The sequence below is a fragment of the Nesoenas mayeri genome (genome assembly GCF_963082525.1).
Source record: "Nesoenas mayeri genome assembly, chromosome: 26".
Lineage (NCBI taxonomy): Eukaryota > Metazoa > Chordata > Aves > Columbiformes > Columbidae > Nesoenas > Nesoenas mayeri.
The window spans coordinates 6236657-6252285 of NC_137552.1; the positions used below are offsets into that span (position 1 = coordinate 6236657).

At 65.1% G+C, this 15629-nt stretch overlaps 1 protein-coding gene across 2 annotated transcripts; it reads right to left on the reverse strand.

Annotated features, from left to right (window-relative positions):
- Window positions 1-2394: 2394 nt before the first annotated feature.
- On the reverse strand, window positions 2395-14491 carry SLC4A1 (solute carrier family 4 member 1 (Diego blood group)). Of its 2 annotated transcripts, XM_080359639.1 has the most exons (22): window positions 14386-14491; window positions 12385-12476; window positions 12161-12257; window positions 11430-11499; window positions 11198-11298; window positions 9962-10035; window positions 9632-9809; window positions 9420-9555; window positions 9048-9189; window positions 8419-8494; window positions 7596-7780; window positions 7070-7280; window positions 6780-6983; window positions 6413-6561; window positions 6053-6247; window positions 5441-5608; window positions 5122-5211; window positions 4846-5012; window positions 4487-4740; window positions 4235-4404; window positions 3841-4014; window positions 2395-3723 (listed from the first exon to the last, which is right to left on the reverse strand). In XM_080359639.1, exons 2-22 carry the CDS (start codon window positions 12400-12402, stop codon window positions 3643-3645), a joined length of 2940 nt encoding a protein of 979 aa, XP_080215765.1. In that variant the 5' UTR covers window positions 12403-12476; window positions 14386-14491; the 3' UTR covers window positions 2395-3642. The 2 variants fall into 2 exon arrangements, with proteins under 2 accessions (XP_080215765.1, XP_080215766.1); XM_080359640.1 differs by lacking the exons at window positions 11198-11298; window positions 11430-11499; window positions 14386-14491 and adding an exon at window positions 13330-13560.
- Between the last annotated feature and the right edge of the window lie 1138 nt (window positions 14492-15629).

Genomic DNA, 15629 nt, shown 5'->3' on the forward strand with positions numbered 1-15629 from the left:
TCTTCTCTCTCTCTCTCTTAATTTTTTTTAATGCAATTTCTCCAACTCCACCTTTGTTGTGCTGGGCGTCATTCCCCGCAGCCAATCCCGGCCGGGCAGCTGCCTGCAAATTACCGGCCATCCCGAGCTGCCTGCAAATTACGGGCCATCCCAAACTGCCTGCGCTCCACCGGCCACCCCGGCCTGCCCGCACGGTACCGGCCGCCCCGCTGCCGCTCACACGCTGCGGCCCAGCCGGGGCTGGCTGTGCGCTCCGGCCGCAGGCTGCCCGCCCGGCACGGCACGGCACGGCCGCTCCAGCCCGCCCGGCTCGGCTGGCGAACTCCGGCCATCTGCGCGCAGGCGGCCCGGCTGGCGCCGGCGGCTCCGTCAGGCACCTGCCGCAAGGCCGCGGGGAGCAGGAGGTGCTGGGGAACCCGCAGGATTCCTGGGGACGCGGGGCTGCCCCCGGCTTGGCTGGCTGCGGGAGGGTATAGGGGAGAAACCGAGCCCCCAAAAACAAACCACAAACACCAATCTGGGTGCAATTGGCAATGGGGGACAACCTGGCCATGGAAGTGGTTTATTTGGGCCTTATTCCCAAGCAAAGGATCAGACAGACGGATGGACGGCCCCTCCGCCACGTCCCGCAGTCCTGCCTGTGGCCGGCGCAGCTGCCAGGCCGTGCCGAGCTGAGCCGAGCCAGGCCGTGCCGAGCCGGACGGCCGCTCCCTCCAGGGAAAGCTTGGGGGAAAAAATGTCAGTATATTTACTTGGCATGGAAAGGCGCCCGGCTGAGCCGCTTCCCGGTCCAAATTAGGTGAAATGTCACTGTTTTGCAAGAGTGAAAAATTTAAAAACAAACAAAACACCCCACACGATCAACAAAATATTTGGAGACAATCAGGCCAAACTTGTGAAAATCGACATTTTTAATTTTTACCTTTTTTTGTTGTAACCAAAAGCCCTTTAGCGTGGGGAGCGCGGATGTGCTGCGGCCCCAGCGGCGGCGCAGATTCCCCCGCAGTGCGGTCGTGTGGCTTTGCTACCAGGGAGGGACACAGAGCCCTGGAAATCAGCCACGAACCCCTGCGGATGGGCCGGGAATAGGCTCCCCAAAGGCACCCCCTCCTCGCTCTGTGCCCTCCCCAGGACTTGCTTCTTACCAAGGAAATGGTTTTAATTGCGTAGATTTAATTTGTGTAGATTAGTATTTTTCGCAAATACAGGTACAGTAGGACAGCACCCGGCTCTCGAGCTCTGTGCTCCCCCCCCCCCCCCTCATTAGCAAGCCTATTAACTAGTATTTCCTTTCTGCCCTTGCAGCTCACCCCCTGCCCCGCGCCTGCGGGCTCCGCCGCAGCCGCCCCAGCCCCACCGCGCCAAGCGCGGCTCACGTGGGGCTTGACCTAAATCCCACCCCTCGGGCCAGGCCGGGCCTGGCAGCGCTGGCCTCGCTGACACCCCCCGCGGGTACGAAGCTCTCGGCACGAGGAACGCGCGGCCGGGGCGCGGGCAGCGCCTCCATCGCCTCCATCGCCTCCATCGCCTCCATCGCCGCGGGCAGCGCCTCCATCGCCGCGGGCAGCGCCTCCATCGCCGCGGGCAGCGCCTCCATCGCCGTGGCGCGGGCAGCACCGGCTCCCACGGGCCGGGGCAGCGGCACACGGAGCCGTCCGGATGGCACCTGGCGTGGCTAGGGCAGCTGCTGCACCTGCAGCCCTTGGGCCAAAAAGCACCGGCCACGTACCTCTGTCCCCAGAAAGCACGGGCTGGCAGTGGTGCTTGGCTCTGAAGAAGCTGGGGACCAGGGCGAGATTTATCCCAGCCCCACAGAGTGCTGTTGGGGTCACAGCCGGGAGCAGTCGCAGGTGCTGCCCCCGATGTCTACCCCACAAAAAGGCAAATGGGCATACCCCTTCCCACCACGCTATTTACAAAGTTTGCGATGGGCAGGTGTCTTCCATGGGGGCAGCAGCCCTACTAATTGCTCTCTTTAATGAGATTATGGCTAATCAGAGTCAATCTGGTGCTGGTGTGGTCTGGAGGGGGGTCAGGGGTCTACCCTGTGCTGTCACAACAACATCCCCCCCGGCAGCGTGTCCCCCGGAGCAGGGACGGCCACAGGGAGCCCCCGGGGGGCTGAGCATCCCAGCACGGCCACAGGGAGCCCCCGGGGGGCTGAGCATCCCAGCACGGCCACAGGGAGCCCCCGGGAGGCGGGGGGCTGAGCATCCCAGCACGGCCACAGGGAGCCCCCGGGGGGCGGGGGGCGGCCATGGTGAGCATCCTGAGCGTCGCAGGGTGCCGGGAGGGGCACTTCAAAGGATGCTGCTGCTGCTCCCTTTATGGGGGGGCAAATGAACAAAGCATCTCCCCAGCAAATGTCCAACTGGAAAGAAAAACCCCACGTCCTTTCTGATTTCACCAATTTCTTTATTAAAGCCCGATGGAGGTGGCGGGGAGGGAAGAAGAAAACCAAAGATCGCAACATTGTTTATTTTGGACACATAATGATAAAAACTAAATGAACTCAAGCGCCGGCCGCGCGGCCGGACGCGGTGCGCCCCCTGCCCCCCCGCGCTGGTTTCGGGGTCCCCGGTGGGGTCTGAGCGGGGCAGGATGAGCCCCGGCAGGAGCAGAGGGGCGCTCCACTGCTTTGGGAGCAATTCTGGCAGAAATGGGGCAAGACGTGGTCAGCAAGCAAGACAAAACTCATGGAAAAACTACACGGATTTAACTGAAACGCTAAAAAAATAAAGAGGAATTAGATTAATCCATCAGTTAAATGACGCTACCGACTGGTCCGTAGAGTTTAGGCCCTGACCAGGATCCTTTACAATAAGCTAGAAAATGGTGCATTCCTATAGTCTGTCTGGTATGTACACGCGGCCCCGTGCGGGGGCCTTCGGCCTTCAGAAATAAATTACACACTCCCCAAACAGCATCAAATATACACATCACCCTTGGCGCTGCTTTTTTTTTTCTTAAGGTGCTTTTTGGGTCTTTTTTGGCATTTTTGTTTGATTCTGAGCAAATCCCACCTGCAGAAGCACCAGCACCAACATTTTTTGGTGTGTTTTTAGCATGATTATCTCAGTTGAAAACACATAAACCCTCTCGCTGGACTATTTACACCCACCCCGGGGATGCTGCTGAGCAGCCGCGGGCGCTCGTTAGCACTGGAAGTTCGTCTGGGGAAGAGGGGCTGTGCGGGGGGGCCCTGGCAGAGCGCAGGGCTGGGCCACGGGGCCCCCTCCCCATGTCCTCGTCTCTGCTGCGTTCCCGTCCCTGCCTTTCTCCTCCGCCGGGCTCCAGGGTCTTCCTCCGGCTCCTCCCGGCACGGGGCACAGGCCCCTCCCGGCCGGGGGGTGGGGGGCAGCTCGCAGGACCCCCCGGCACGAGCAGCCTCTTCCCCAGCGGGCAGCAAAGTGTGGGTGAGATCACACCATCCAAAATGTTACAAAACGGGGAAAAAAGGGAACAAAATAAAAAGGCTCTATTCACAGGGTGTGTGGGTGGGGACCGGGGGCTCTGGGGCCGTGTCCCCAAGTCCCCCCAATCACCCAGTGGCCCCGGGACGGCAGCACTGGAGCTACAAGCGGGTGGATGGGGGAGCTGGGGGGCGTGGGGCCGTCCCGGGGGGCAGGTGGTGCTGAGCCCTTAGCTGGGCATCTGCACCTCGTTGTACACGTCCGTGCCCTCCGCCTCTTCGAAGGTCACCACAGCGTCATCTGCGTCCAGCTGGAGGGACAGGAGAGGGCGTGAGGTGGGACGGGGACGGGGACGGGGATTGGGATGGACACAGGGATGGGCACAGGGACAGCACCGCGGTGCCAGCCCTGTGCCAGGGCTACATACGCATTTGAGCTCAATGTCCCGGAAGATCTTGGGCAGCAGGAAGCGCCGCAGGGGCACGGTGAGGATGAGGAGGAAGGGCAGCGCCAGCGAGGCCGGGGTGGACTTCACCACCCACAGCAGCACGAGGACGACGATTTGGGTGAAGGTGAAGAGATGCATCCGCCAAGTCTTCACCTGTGGGACGGGAGCACAGAGGGGTCACGGTGGTGCGTCCAGCACTCTGTGGGGGTGCTGGAGGCAGGAGCCGTGGGCCAAAGAGCCCAGTAAAGGTCAGCACAAGGAGGAAGAGCCTCTTTGGGGAGCCCCAAGCAATTGCAGGCACCACCGTGGGGTGCTGCAGCCCGGGATGTCCCCAGGCCCACAGCCACCCAGCTGGGTGACAGGGCTCACTCACCCGGGTGACATAGGGCTCGCTGGGGTGGTACTTGGGTGGCATCAGCAAGAGCAGGATGCGGTCAAAGAGCTGGATGCCGAAGAGCGAGGTGACGCCCATGTAGAGGAAGATGCCAAACAGCACGGCCAGCGGGATGTACTTCAGGATGGGCTCCATGAGGATGGAGACACCTGCGGTGGAGGAGGAGAGGTCAGGGAGAGCCCACGGGCCCCCGGCCCCGCTGCCCGGGGTGGGGGCACCTCCCCAGCTCACCTATGAGTATGGCCACCAACAAGCCGCTGATGCGCTGTTCCTTGACCTCTAAGATTTGGGACTTCTCGCCGGGAGCAGTGGCTTTGCTCATGACGGTGAGGGCGTTGGCGTGGGTGATGGTGCGGACGGTGGTAGCGCTGAGCCAGGGCATGCCGAAGAGGGCGGCCAGCCCCCCCATGGCCACAATCAACAGCAGGTCCAGGTGGAAGCCGGAGCCCTTCACCAGCTTCCTCTCGGGCTTGCTGACAATGAGGCTGCCGGGGACAGAGGGGACGACTTGGTGACACAGTGCCCCAGGGAGGTCCACGGGGCCCCGTCCCACAGCACCCCACAGCTCTCCGCCACACTCCCGTCCTCACGTGGTGATCTGCGTCTCGAGGAAGATGAGGATGAAGACCAGGACAGCAGGTACCGCACAGGCGAACATCATCCAGATGGGGAAGGGGGTGTTGAGCCCCATGGGGTTGATAAACCACCCCCGGGCAGATGCATTGGTGACCTCCAGCCCTCTGGGGACATTGAGTTTCTGGACGGGAGCAGAGATGGGGGAGTGAGGGGACGAGGACAGGACACAGGGATGAGCACGCGGCTCCACATCCCCTTGTTGGGGACACCTGTCCCCCCCAGTCCCGGACCTGTGTGTAGGTGTCCTTGATGAAGAAGTCGACCAGTGCCATGATGAAGATGGAAATGGGCACCCCAAAGTCCCCGATCAAGCGCCGGACCTGTGAGGACATCATGACCACATTAAACCCACCGGTGTCACGGCCCAGCCGAGAGGGTCCCCCCGCCACGTCCTCGCCAGCAGCAAGCTCTGGCAAAGACCTGCGGGAGCATGCAGTGGGTTCACGGAGCCTCACCACCCTTGTCAGGAGACCGCACCTGTGAGCCCCCGTTCCCCCAGCGCTGCCCCGGGCCCCGCGGCGGCGGGCGGCGCCGTGCCCCCGTCCTCACCTTGCCGGGCAGGAAAGCACTGTTCTTGAACTTGCGGAGGAAGAAGGCCAGGAAGAAGGTGCCAGCCATGAGGACAAGGGACAGCAGCGCTGTGTTGGGCTTCGGCACCTTGGTCTGGACTGTGGGCTGCACGTCATAATGCTGCTTCAGCGGGTGGTCCCTGAAGATCTGGGAGGGAAGGGGAGATGGTCAGGGGGTGGGATGGCGCTCCTGCCGCGCTGGGTGCCCTGCGGCACCGTCCCAGCGGGTGCGTGGTGCGGGCTGCCCGCCGGGCGCTCGGCACGCTGTGCGCAGGGCGTTACTGTCAGGCTGGGTTTTCTCCATGCTCCCTCGGAAATGGGGCCGTAGCAGTGGCCGGATGGTAGAGCGGGGACGGACGAGCACGGCCCCGCTGCCGCCCCCGTGTCACCCGGGGTGTTCGGGGCTGTGCTGGGCTCGGGGGGTGCAGGGGGGCACCCCCACCAGGGAAGCGGGAGAAAATGCTGCGAGATGGGATCCGTCCCTCGCCCGCATTCCTCGCCCAGCTCCCACCGTTCCTACGGAAAACTGGGTGATGACCACAACCCGCAGTCCCCCAGCTTTCCCCTGCTGCGGGACCCTCGCGCTCCTCACCGTGACGAGCTTGGAGAAGGTCTCGAAGATGAAGATGAGGGAGATGAGGAAGGAGAATATCTCCTGGGTGTAGCGGGACAGGTAGCGCACCAGGAAGCTGCCCTCGACGGCCACCACCACCAGCACCAGCAGGATCAGCCAGAAGCCGATCCAGACCCGGCCCACGATGTACTCCATGTCATTGTCACTGCAGAACTGGAGAGCCAGAGGGCACAGCCCCGTCAGGCCCCGGAGTCCCTGGGCCGCGACGTCCCCTCAGGGCAGCGCCCCGCGCCCCTCCCGGGGCCGGTGGGGCAGCACCAGCCCCCTTTGGGGCTGCTGGTGGCGGGGGGGTCGCCCAGGGCTGCGGGCGGCACCCACCGAGTAGAACGCTTCCTCAAAGACGAGGAGAGGCCCTGAGAAGCCGACAACGAGCAGGGGCTGGGCGCTGAGGAGGCTGAAGAGGACGCACTGGACGCAGGTGGAGACGAGCAGCTCTGACACCCCCATCATGCCCTTGGTCTTCTCACCTGGGGGAGACAGAGCCGGTGGCTGCCAGGCTGGGGACAGCGCTGTGTCCCCCTACCCCAGACTCCTCAGCACTGGGATTAGGGGGTGCAATAACCCCCCAGGAGCATCACCAGGGGTTGGTACTGGAGGCAGTGCCTCCGCTCCCCCCACCAGCCCTGTGCCTGGCTGGGGGACAGCCCCGTCCCCTGGCCTGTCCCCAGCCTGTTCCCCTCGGTACCCAGCAAGCCTCCAAAGGTGACAGCAGGTGACAGCGCTGCAAAGTAGATGAAAATGACGGCGGCCAGGCACTGGGGGTTGAGGGCGTCCTTGATGTCGCTGAGATATTTGGGGTACCGGCGGCGGATGTCCCGCACCAGCCCCCCAAAAGGTCGTCCTGTCCTGCGCAGGGGGTCGTCGTCCTCTGGCGCTGGCTCCTCCAGCCCTGGGGACACAAGCAGGTAGCCATGGGAGGACACCGTGTGCGATGGGGTCCCGCCAGCCGCGGGGACGGGGCGGTCCCTGCCGTACCCAGGTCCTTCAGGAAGCCCTCGCCCGGCGCCTTCTCGGGGGGCTGGTAGCGGCGGCGGAGCAGCTCGTGCTGCAGCGGCACCAGGCTGCGCAGCAGCTGCTCGCTCGGCGTCTCGGTGGGCGGCAGGACGATGCTGGCCTCCAGGAAGTCCTCCACCCCCCGCAGCAAATCCTGCCGGCCCTCGGCCAGGTAGGCGTCCCGGCGAAAGACCTGCGGGGTGGCCGGGGACGGGCACTCAGCCACCTCCGGCGCCCTTGGGTGCTGCTGGGCACCCACCGGCCCCTAGACACCCCCACAGGGACCCGTCATGGGGACGTGGGGGCTCGCAGACCCAGAGGGATGAGGACACAGGCGTGTGGGGACACTGGAACACGAGCACAGAGGGGGACGTGGCACAGGCGGGTGAGCCCCGCTAGAGGGTGCGGTGCCGGGACTGGGGACTTCAGGCTGCTCAGGGGTCTGTCACCCTGGATGGCAGTGCCGGTGGCAGTGCCAGTGCTGGTGCTGGTGCCAGGTGAGCCATACCCTCTCCGACATCATGGTGGCGACAGTGCGGCCCATCTCATGGTAACTGATGTGGGGGGTGTCGGGACCCAGGACCACGACGAGGAAGCGCACGGGAAGGGGCACGTCGAGGACAGCGTCCAGTGTCACTGCAGCCTTCAGGCGCACGAAGGCCAGTGTCGGCTGCTCCAGGAAGGCTGCGCAGCCTGGGGGAGGACGGGATGTGACAGGGGTCACAGGGAGCGGGGCGCAGGGATGTGGGGCACAGGGACATAAGAGCATGGGCACATGGGGCTATGGAGACAAGGGGACAAAGGGGTATAGGGACAGAATTATTTGGAGATGAGATGACACAGAGGTATGGGGGGACAAAGGGAACAGGACAGGGCCACACAAAGACATGAGGACACAGGGACACAGAGACACAGAGGCATTGGGACACGGGGACACAGCTGTAGGTGGTCATGGGAGCACAGGGACATGGGGGTATGGGGACACAGGGGCACAGGGGAGTGGAGAAATGTGACATGACAAGAGACATGGGGACACGTGGCCCAGAGAGCAGCGCTGAGCAGCAGCAGGTGGCAGCAAGGGCTGAGGACAAGGAGAGTCAAAAAAGGTGCAAGAAAAGCAGCAAGTGAGCAAGCAGGCAGAGACCAAAGCTCCCACTGCGCACCTCACCCCCGCCCCCCAACCTGCACCCACCATCCCAGCCCTGCACCCATCGCCCCAACCCTGCACCCACCGCCCCAACCTTGCACCCATCACCCCAACCTTGCACCCATCGCCCCAACCCTGCACCCACCGCCCCAGCCCTGCACCCACCGCCCCACTGTGCACTCACCCACAAGGACCAGCGTGGCCTCAGCATCCTCGGGGACCTTCTCGGGCAGCTGAGGTCTGGCGGCCCCACTCACACCCTGTTGTGGGCAGACAAACGGTAGGAGTCAGCTCAGCTGGCTGTCCCTAGTGGCCAGCCCCTAGAGGTCCCCTCTGTCCCCCGCACGTCCCCTGCCATCCCCAATGTGTCCCCCTCAGTCCCCCGCAAGCACAGCTCCCTCATTATCACCTCTGCACCAACCCATGGCGATGCGTCCCCTGTGCACACGTATGTGAGCGTGTGTGCACCCGTGTGTGTGCATGCGCGGGTGTGCGCGAAGGGGAGAGCAAGCGACGTGTGTCCGCACTGGGGTGTGTGTTTACACCTGTGCCCTTGTATGTGCTCATGTCGGTGTGAGTGTGTGTGTGTGTGTAGGTGTGCAAGTGTGCACAAGTGTTATTGAGGGGTGTGTGCCCTCCCCAGGGACGCACTGCACAGGGCGCTGTGCGAGAGCCTGCCCACCTCCCTGGTGTGCAGCTGCCTGGTGTGTGCACGCACGCGTGCCAAGGGGTGTGCGCACAGGTCTGTGTGCGTGCACCTCCCAGCAGCCCTCCCCACACCCTCCCCAGCCCCTGCGCCCCCGGCCCACTCACCTGCCCGGCCCCCACCAGCCCGCGCATCTCCAGGGGCTGCTGCTCCCGCAGCAGCGGCTGCTCCGTCTCTGCCGCAGCTGTGCCCGAGCGCTGCAGCTGCGCCGGTCGCAGGGTCCCAACCGCCTCGGCCTTGCCGGGGTGTCTGGAGCAGCCAGGGGATGGTGTCAGACGGGCCAGAGCCGCTGACCACCCCAAACCCCCGTCAGCCAGTCCCAGCCCTGGGGGTGTGTGGGGACCCCCAAGCCGGGCTGGGAGGTGAAGCCGAAACACGGGGGGGCTTTTCCACCCCACACTAGGTTCCAGCAGCACTCGCTGGGGCCGGATCCAGCCCATATAACAGGGTCCCCCTGGGGCCATGAGCACCGGGCGTACTTGTGCTGGAGCAGCAGCATCCTCAGGATGTCCTGGTGATCCTGTGGCTTGATCTGCCCCTCATAGATCATCTGGTCGATGAGGACGTGGGCGATGGCTGCCAGCGATGTGGCCGCCACATCGAAGAGCACGGCACCTGTGGGGATAGCACCGTCACTGACCAGCTGGTGTGGAGTCCCCACCACCACCCCGGTCCCACCCAGTGTCCCCACCTTTGGCCAAAGCCCGGCGGATCTCCAGGAGGCTGCGGTAGGTCAGGAAGGACAGATGAGGCTGGCCCCAGTATCCAGCTTCCTTGAAGTCCTCCTCCAGCTTGAGCCAGTGACCGGCCTCCATCCAGCACAGCTCCTTATTGCTGTCCATGACCAGCTCGTGCAGCTCCACGTAGCCCTGCAGCCCGAGCCGGCGGGTGTCAGGGTCGCCCCGGCTGCACGGGGGACTCCTGGGAGCCCCAGAGCTGTGGCTGCTGTGCCAACAGCCCCCTGTGCCCCAGGGTCCCCAGGCACTGGTGTTGGAATGGGGGTCCCTGGGTCAGCACCCACCTCATGGGTGTCCCGCTGGTACGCGGACCTCCTGCTCCCCACCGCCTCCAGGTCCACATCAGTCACCGATGGAGCTGTGAGCAGAACCACTGCCGTGTTAGCTGGTCGCTGCCCACCCCTGGGGTCTGTTGGAGGTCTCACCTCATCGTCCCCACCCAGACCCAAGTGGGACTCACTGGATGTGCCCCCGCCCCACCGCCCCACCCCAGACCCATCTGGGCTTTGCTGGATGTGTCTCCATCTCTGTAACCCCCACCCTTAAACCCAGTTGGGCGTTGCTGGATGTGTTACTTCATCCCCCCCACCCTGCCAGTGCCCACCTCCAGCCCCTCACAGCCCTGCAGCCCAGCGCCCAGGGCGGCGTGACCGTCCGGGGACATCCCCGGGGCCAGGCTATGGGCAGGGCTTGTGGCCACACTCTGCTCCACCACCTGGCACCAGCATGACCCTGACACCAGCACCAAGCACTGCCACTCGGACTGGGACAGAGGTGGGGACAGCACATCCCTGGCCAGCCAGACCCCAGGAGCCTGACATGTCCCTGTCACCATCCCCGTCCCCCACCTACCTGCGGCCCCCCCCGCGCTTCCCATGGCCCTGCAGACTCCGTCCCTATAAAGCGGGGGCTGAGCCCCACGCCCGCCCTGTGTGCACCGTAAATCCCGGAGCACTTTGCCTTTGCTGACAGTAAACACCAGCGCAGCTCCCGCCCACCCGCAGCTGCCCCAGTGCTGGGGACAGGTTCACCGTGTCCCCCTCCATCCCCACTGGGGACCACCATGGTCCCCTCGCTGCCCCTGGACAGGTCACCCAGGGGGGTAGCGCCACAGGACCTGCATCCCACTCTGTTTGAAGGATGCTGTGCCCGCAGGAGAGGGGATGGGGCATCTTCCCGCCCTGGTGTCCTCAACAGCGCTGGCCCTGGCATGTGGCACAAGCCTGCCCTCGTCCCAGCCCGCTGCCACCACCACCGAACCGCCTGGCGCCAGCCAGCGTTCAGCCCCAAGTGGTTCTTGTCCTCACCCCAAACAAAGACTTTATTTATCCTCAATCAGCAGGCGATTACGGGCAAGTGGCAGCGGTCACCCCGCAGTGCGCCCTGACACTCGGGTGACGGTCACCCCGTGGAGAACAGGGCTGGGGGTGGCAAAGCTAGGGCGAGTGGCACCATGGAGGGCTGGTGGAGGGGGATGCCGGGACTGGGCTTTGTCCCCCAGTGCCCCTGCGGTCACTCACGCTGCCCTCCGCCACGGCGGCTCGCCTGTCCTGGGGGGGCCCCGGCCGCACGCCTCCTCCCATCCAGGTCATAGCATCCCCGGCGGCTGGGCAAATACTGGCTGCAAAACACACACCGCTAGGACCAGGGGGTCAGCACTGGACACCCATGGGTGCTGGCAGCCTCCCCTTGCCAATGCCAGCCAGGCAGGTGGGGCAGCATCCAGCCCCCTCCCTGATTTGGGGGACTCACCGCAGGGGCGTCAGCTCCTCAGCTCTGGCCCTCCACGCGTGCAAAGGGGACCCGGTGCCAGCGCCGGCCCCTGTGCAGAACAGGTGGCAGTGTTACCCCCCAACCTGCGTCACCCCGAATGGAGACCCAAGGGTCTGGATGCAAGAGCCAGCATTGCCCAAGTACCCCTCAGGGTGGCAGCTCCTCATCAACAGAACTTTGGGCAAGGGGATGTTCTGGGGTACACAGATCACCCTCAGCCTCCCCTCACCTTCCCGGTGCCCATGCAACAGGTTCATGCAATGCTGACACTCGTGGAATGCTGGTGCCCATGCAACACATCTGCATCATGCTGACACCCGTGTAACGCGGTGCCAATGCAGCACTGGCAGCCACACAATGCCGGCACCCATGCAATGCTGGTCCTCATGCAACATGCTTGTGCCATGCCGGTACCCATGCGGACCTGGCACCCACAAAACTCTGGCACCCATCCAACATGTGCCCTTGAAACACTGCTGCCCCTGCAACCATGGCACCTGCACCGTGCCTGTTCCTGCGCACCACCAGTGCCCATGCAGCACCACTGCTCATGCAATGCCGTAACCCATGCAACGCCATAACCCATGCAACGCCATCATGTCTGCAAGGCTGGCACCCGTACGACACCGGTGCCCATGCAATGCCATTCCCCATGCAACGCTGACGCCCTCGCATGCCCAGTGCCGCCAGGACCCAAGGGAGTCACTCACTGCTCATCTCCCCCAGCGACAGGTGGGAGCCCTTTATGCCAGGGTCCTCGAAGCCCTCCGGGTCCAGGCTCCTCCTCATCCTCTCCTCGTAGACGTCCTGCAGGACAGAGAGAAGGGGGCTCAGCGGGGACCGGCACCCCCAGCGCCTCGCCGGGGCCGTGCCGGGGGTGGGAGCCGGCCGGGGCACAGCGGCAGAGCCGGGTCTCGGGGCCGGGTCTCCCTACCTGGCCGTGCCCCTCCATGGCTCCTGGCTCAGCCCCCGCCACGGCCTCGCTGCGTCCCGGCACTCAGCCCGGCGGGACCATAACCCGGCACTCTGCAGCGTCCAGGCAGGCGCGGGGGGAAAGGGAGAGAAAACATGTCAGGAGAGGCCGGGGCAGCGCTCGGTGCCCCCGGGGACATGCGGTTTGTCCCCTGGGACGGGGCTGGGGCAGGATGCTGGGGCCGTTCCCGCAGCCTTCGGCAGCGTAACCCACTCCCCGTGGGCTGAGAGGTCCCGGGGCCGGGGTCCCCGGGGAAGCGGTGCCCTGCCCTGTTGCCATCCGGGATGGGAACCGACGTCAGGCGACGGCAGAGCCCCAGCAGCTTCCCAGCAGGGACGCGGCATCCCGCCCCGGCCCGGCCGTGCCCGCTCCCGCTGGCCAGTCCTGCCGCGTCCTGCGTCCGGGGGTCAGGTCCCGCATGGACCCACACGAAGGGGGTCAGGTCCCACATGGACCCGCGTGCAGGGGCTGGCGGGGCGCAGCCTGTGCCCACGTCCCCCCGCATCCCCTGCGCCCCGCCGCGCTCCGGCGCCGCCCCCCCCCGCAGCTGCCCCGGGGCCGTGCGGGGGGACAACCGTCAGGGGGCGCCTTTCCCCGCACTCCGTCCCCGACACCCCGGGCCCCGGGGCAGCGCCGGAGGGACCCAGGCGTTCGGGCTCCCCCTCCCCCGTAATCCCAACCCCTATGAACCCCCACCTGCCCCTCATCAGAGCCTCCGGGGGGAGTCTTGCCCCGGGATCTCCAGCCCCCCCTGCCCCTTTCCCCCGCCGTGGCGACTCCCGGGTTGGGAGGCTGGGGACCCGGCTGCCCCCCGCTGCCCCTGCCCAGGATCCCACACGGGGGATGCACGGGGGGTCTGCAAGGTCCGAGGGGGCTTTAGTGGGGACCAGCCCCTCCAGATCTCACCGGGGTGATGCAGGATCTCTCTCTCGGCCAGGGGCCGCGGGAGCCAGGCTGGGGTCACAGACACCCCGCAGGGGCCACGGGATCCCCGGTGGGGTCCGGAGCCGCAGCAGGACCACGGGAACCTCAGCCACTCCGGACCCGGCCTCCTCCTTCCTGCCCCGCCTGGCCCCGTAGCGCTGGCGGCCCCTGGCCCCCCCAGACCGGCCTGTCCCGGGGCTCCCCGGCCCCTCCAGACCCGCCGGCAGCTCTTGCATCAGCCCGGTGTGCCGGGCTGCACCCCACTGATAACGGGCAGCCAGCGACAGCCCCCGCCCTGCTCCCCCCACTGCCCCCCGCGCTGTCCCAGGGCCAGGCAGAGCCCCGAGGCCGGGTGAGGGGCTGGGGGACCGCGGGGCACGGGTCACCCTGTGCCCAGGTCACCCGGACCTGCCGAATCCATCCCTGTGCTACCCTGCCCCTATAGAGCCCATACATCCTATACTGTGTGCACAGTACGGAGCCAGTTCCTCCTACTTGATACACCCCATGTGCACCCCAGGTGCACACCACATCTTCTACATCGTGTACATGGTATGGAGTCCATACCTCCTATATCATACACCCCGTGTGCAGTGTAGAGCCCATATCCTCTACACCACGCAGCCAATGTGGTCATGCATAGAGCCCATACCTCCCACATCATGAGGCTAGCACTACTCAGGACTGGACTCATGCTTCCCATGCCATAGATCCAGCACGATTCCGTATAGAGCCCATACATCCCAAAGTGCACACGGCATGCACTCAGCATGGAGCCTATTCCTGCCACACCACCCAGCAGCGTGGCTCAGCACAGGACCTCCCGCCCACCGCAGGTGCTCAGTATGGAGCCCATACATCCAGCGCCATCCACGCAGCATGGCTCAGCTCCCTCCCACTGACCACCCCACAGACCCCACCCCACGCCAGGGGCACCCCGGGGTGCTCCCCCAGCCCCACCTCGCCCTGCTGTCCCCCCGTCCCACTGCGGCCAGGGACAGCCCGAGGTGCTGCTGCCGCCCATGACCCCGCACCTACCCCTGGGGTGGCTCCAGGACGCCCCTGCCCCGGCTCTGCCCGCTGCTGCCTGCGGGGAAAGACCCGTGTGGCGCAGGGAAGTGCGCCCAAATGCCCTGAGTCATCTTCACCTCCCTAATCTCCCCACCTCGGGCTCACCCGGCCCCCCCGGGGCCCCCTGTAAACAAGGTTATCGGGGTGCAACATCTTGCGGCGTCGAGGCTGCACCCTGCCTGTGCCCTGCCTGCTTGCTGCCTGCTTGCTGCCTGCGCCCTGCCTGCACCCTGCCTGCGCCCCACAGAACCTCCTCAGCCGCTCGCCCTGCCCCAGCTCAGCTGCCCTGCTCCTTGTGCCCCCCCTTCTTGTTTAGGAGGCTCCGGGTTTCCCTGTGGGGAATCCCCAGGAACCCTCTGGCTGTGTCCCCCCCCCTCCAATGCAGTTGGGGTTTTCTCCTTTTTTTTTTTTCTTAACCAAAAAATAAAAAAGAAAATTAGGGGGTTCCAGAGGCGATTCCCGGGACGAGCTGTGGGCTGTGGGCTGTGGGCTGTGGGCTGTGGGCTGTGGGGTGTAAGGTGCTGACGGGGCCCGCAGGGACAAGGGACTGGTCTGGGCATCCGTCTCCTGGGATCACCATCCCCGGGGTGCTCCGCACAGAGGTGGTGGGACCGGCACAGCTGTTCCGGTGCAGGGCAAGGGGGGTGCGTACGTGTGCGTTCACACGCATCGTGCACATTTGTGTGTGCATGCATGCTCCAGTGTGTATGCATATATTTGCACATATGCATGTGCATGCACATGTATGCATACACCTATATGCACATGTGCATGCATGTGGAAGGGTCTTTACATTTGCAACTTTCCTATAGGGCTCCTGGCTCCCAGCCCCAAATCCCAGGGTGCAGGGAAAGGGACAAGGTGCCGTTGGTCAGCCTTGCATGTGCACACACCAGTCACCCGGTGCGCAGGGACAGCTGCAGGGACGTCCTGCTGCTGGGACATCACTCGTGCCCCAGCTGTGGGGTCAGGATGGTGTTGCCCCCTGTGCCAACCCCATCTTGGGGGACCATCCAGGCTGGGGGCCATGGGCTGCTGGTCCATCCCACACGTTGGGGACCCTGTGGCACCTGCTGCGGGGCCGTGGGGCCGGGGGGTGCGATAGCTGTGGGCTGGGTGCTCCGATAACAGCCCCGGCGTTATCTGGGTGCTGCCAAGGGCTCCCCTCCCTGCAGTAGCCCTGGGGATTTTGGGGCTCCCTCCTCCCCAGG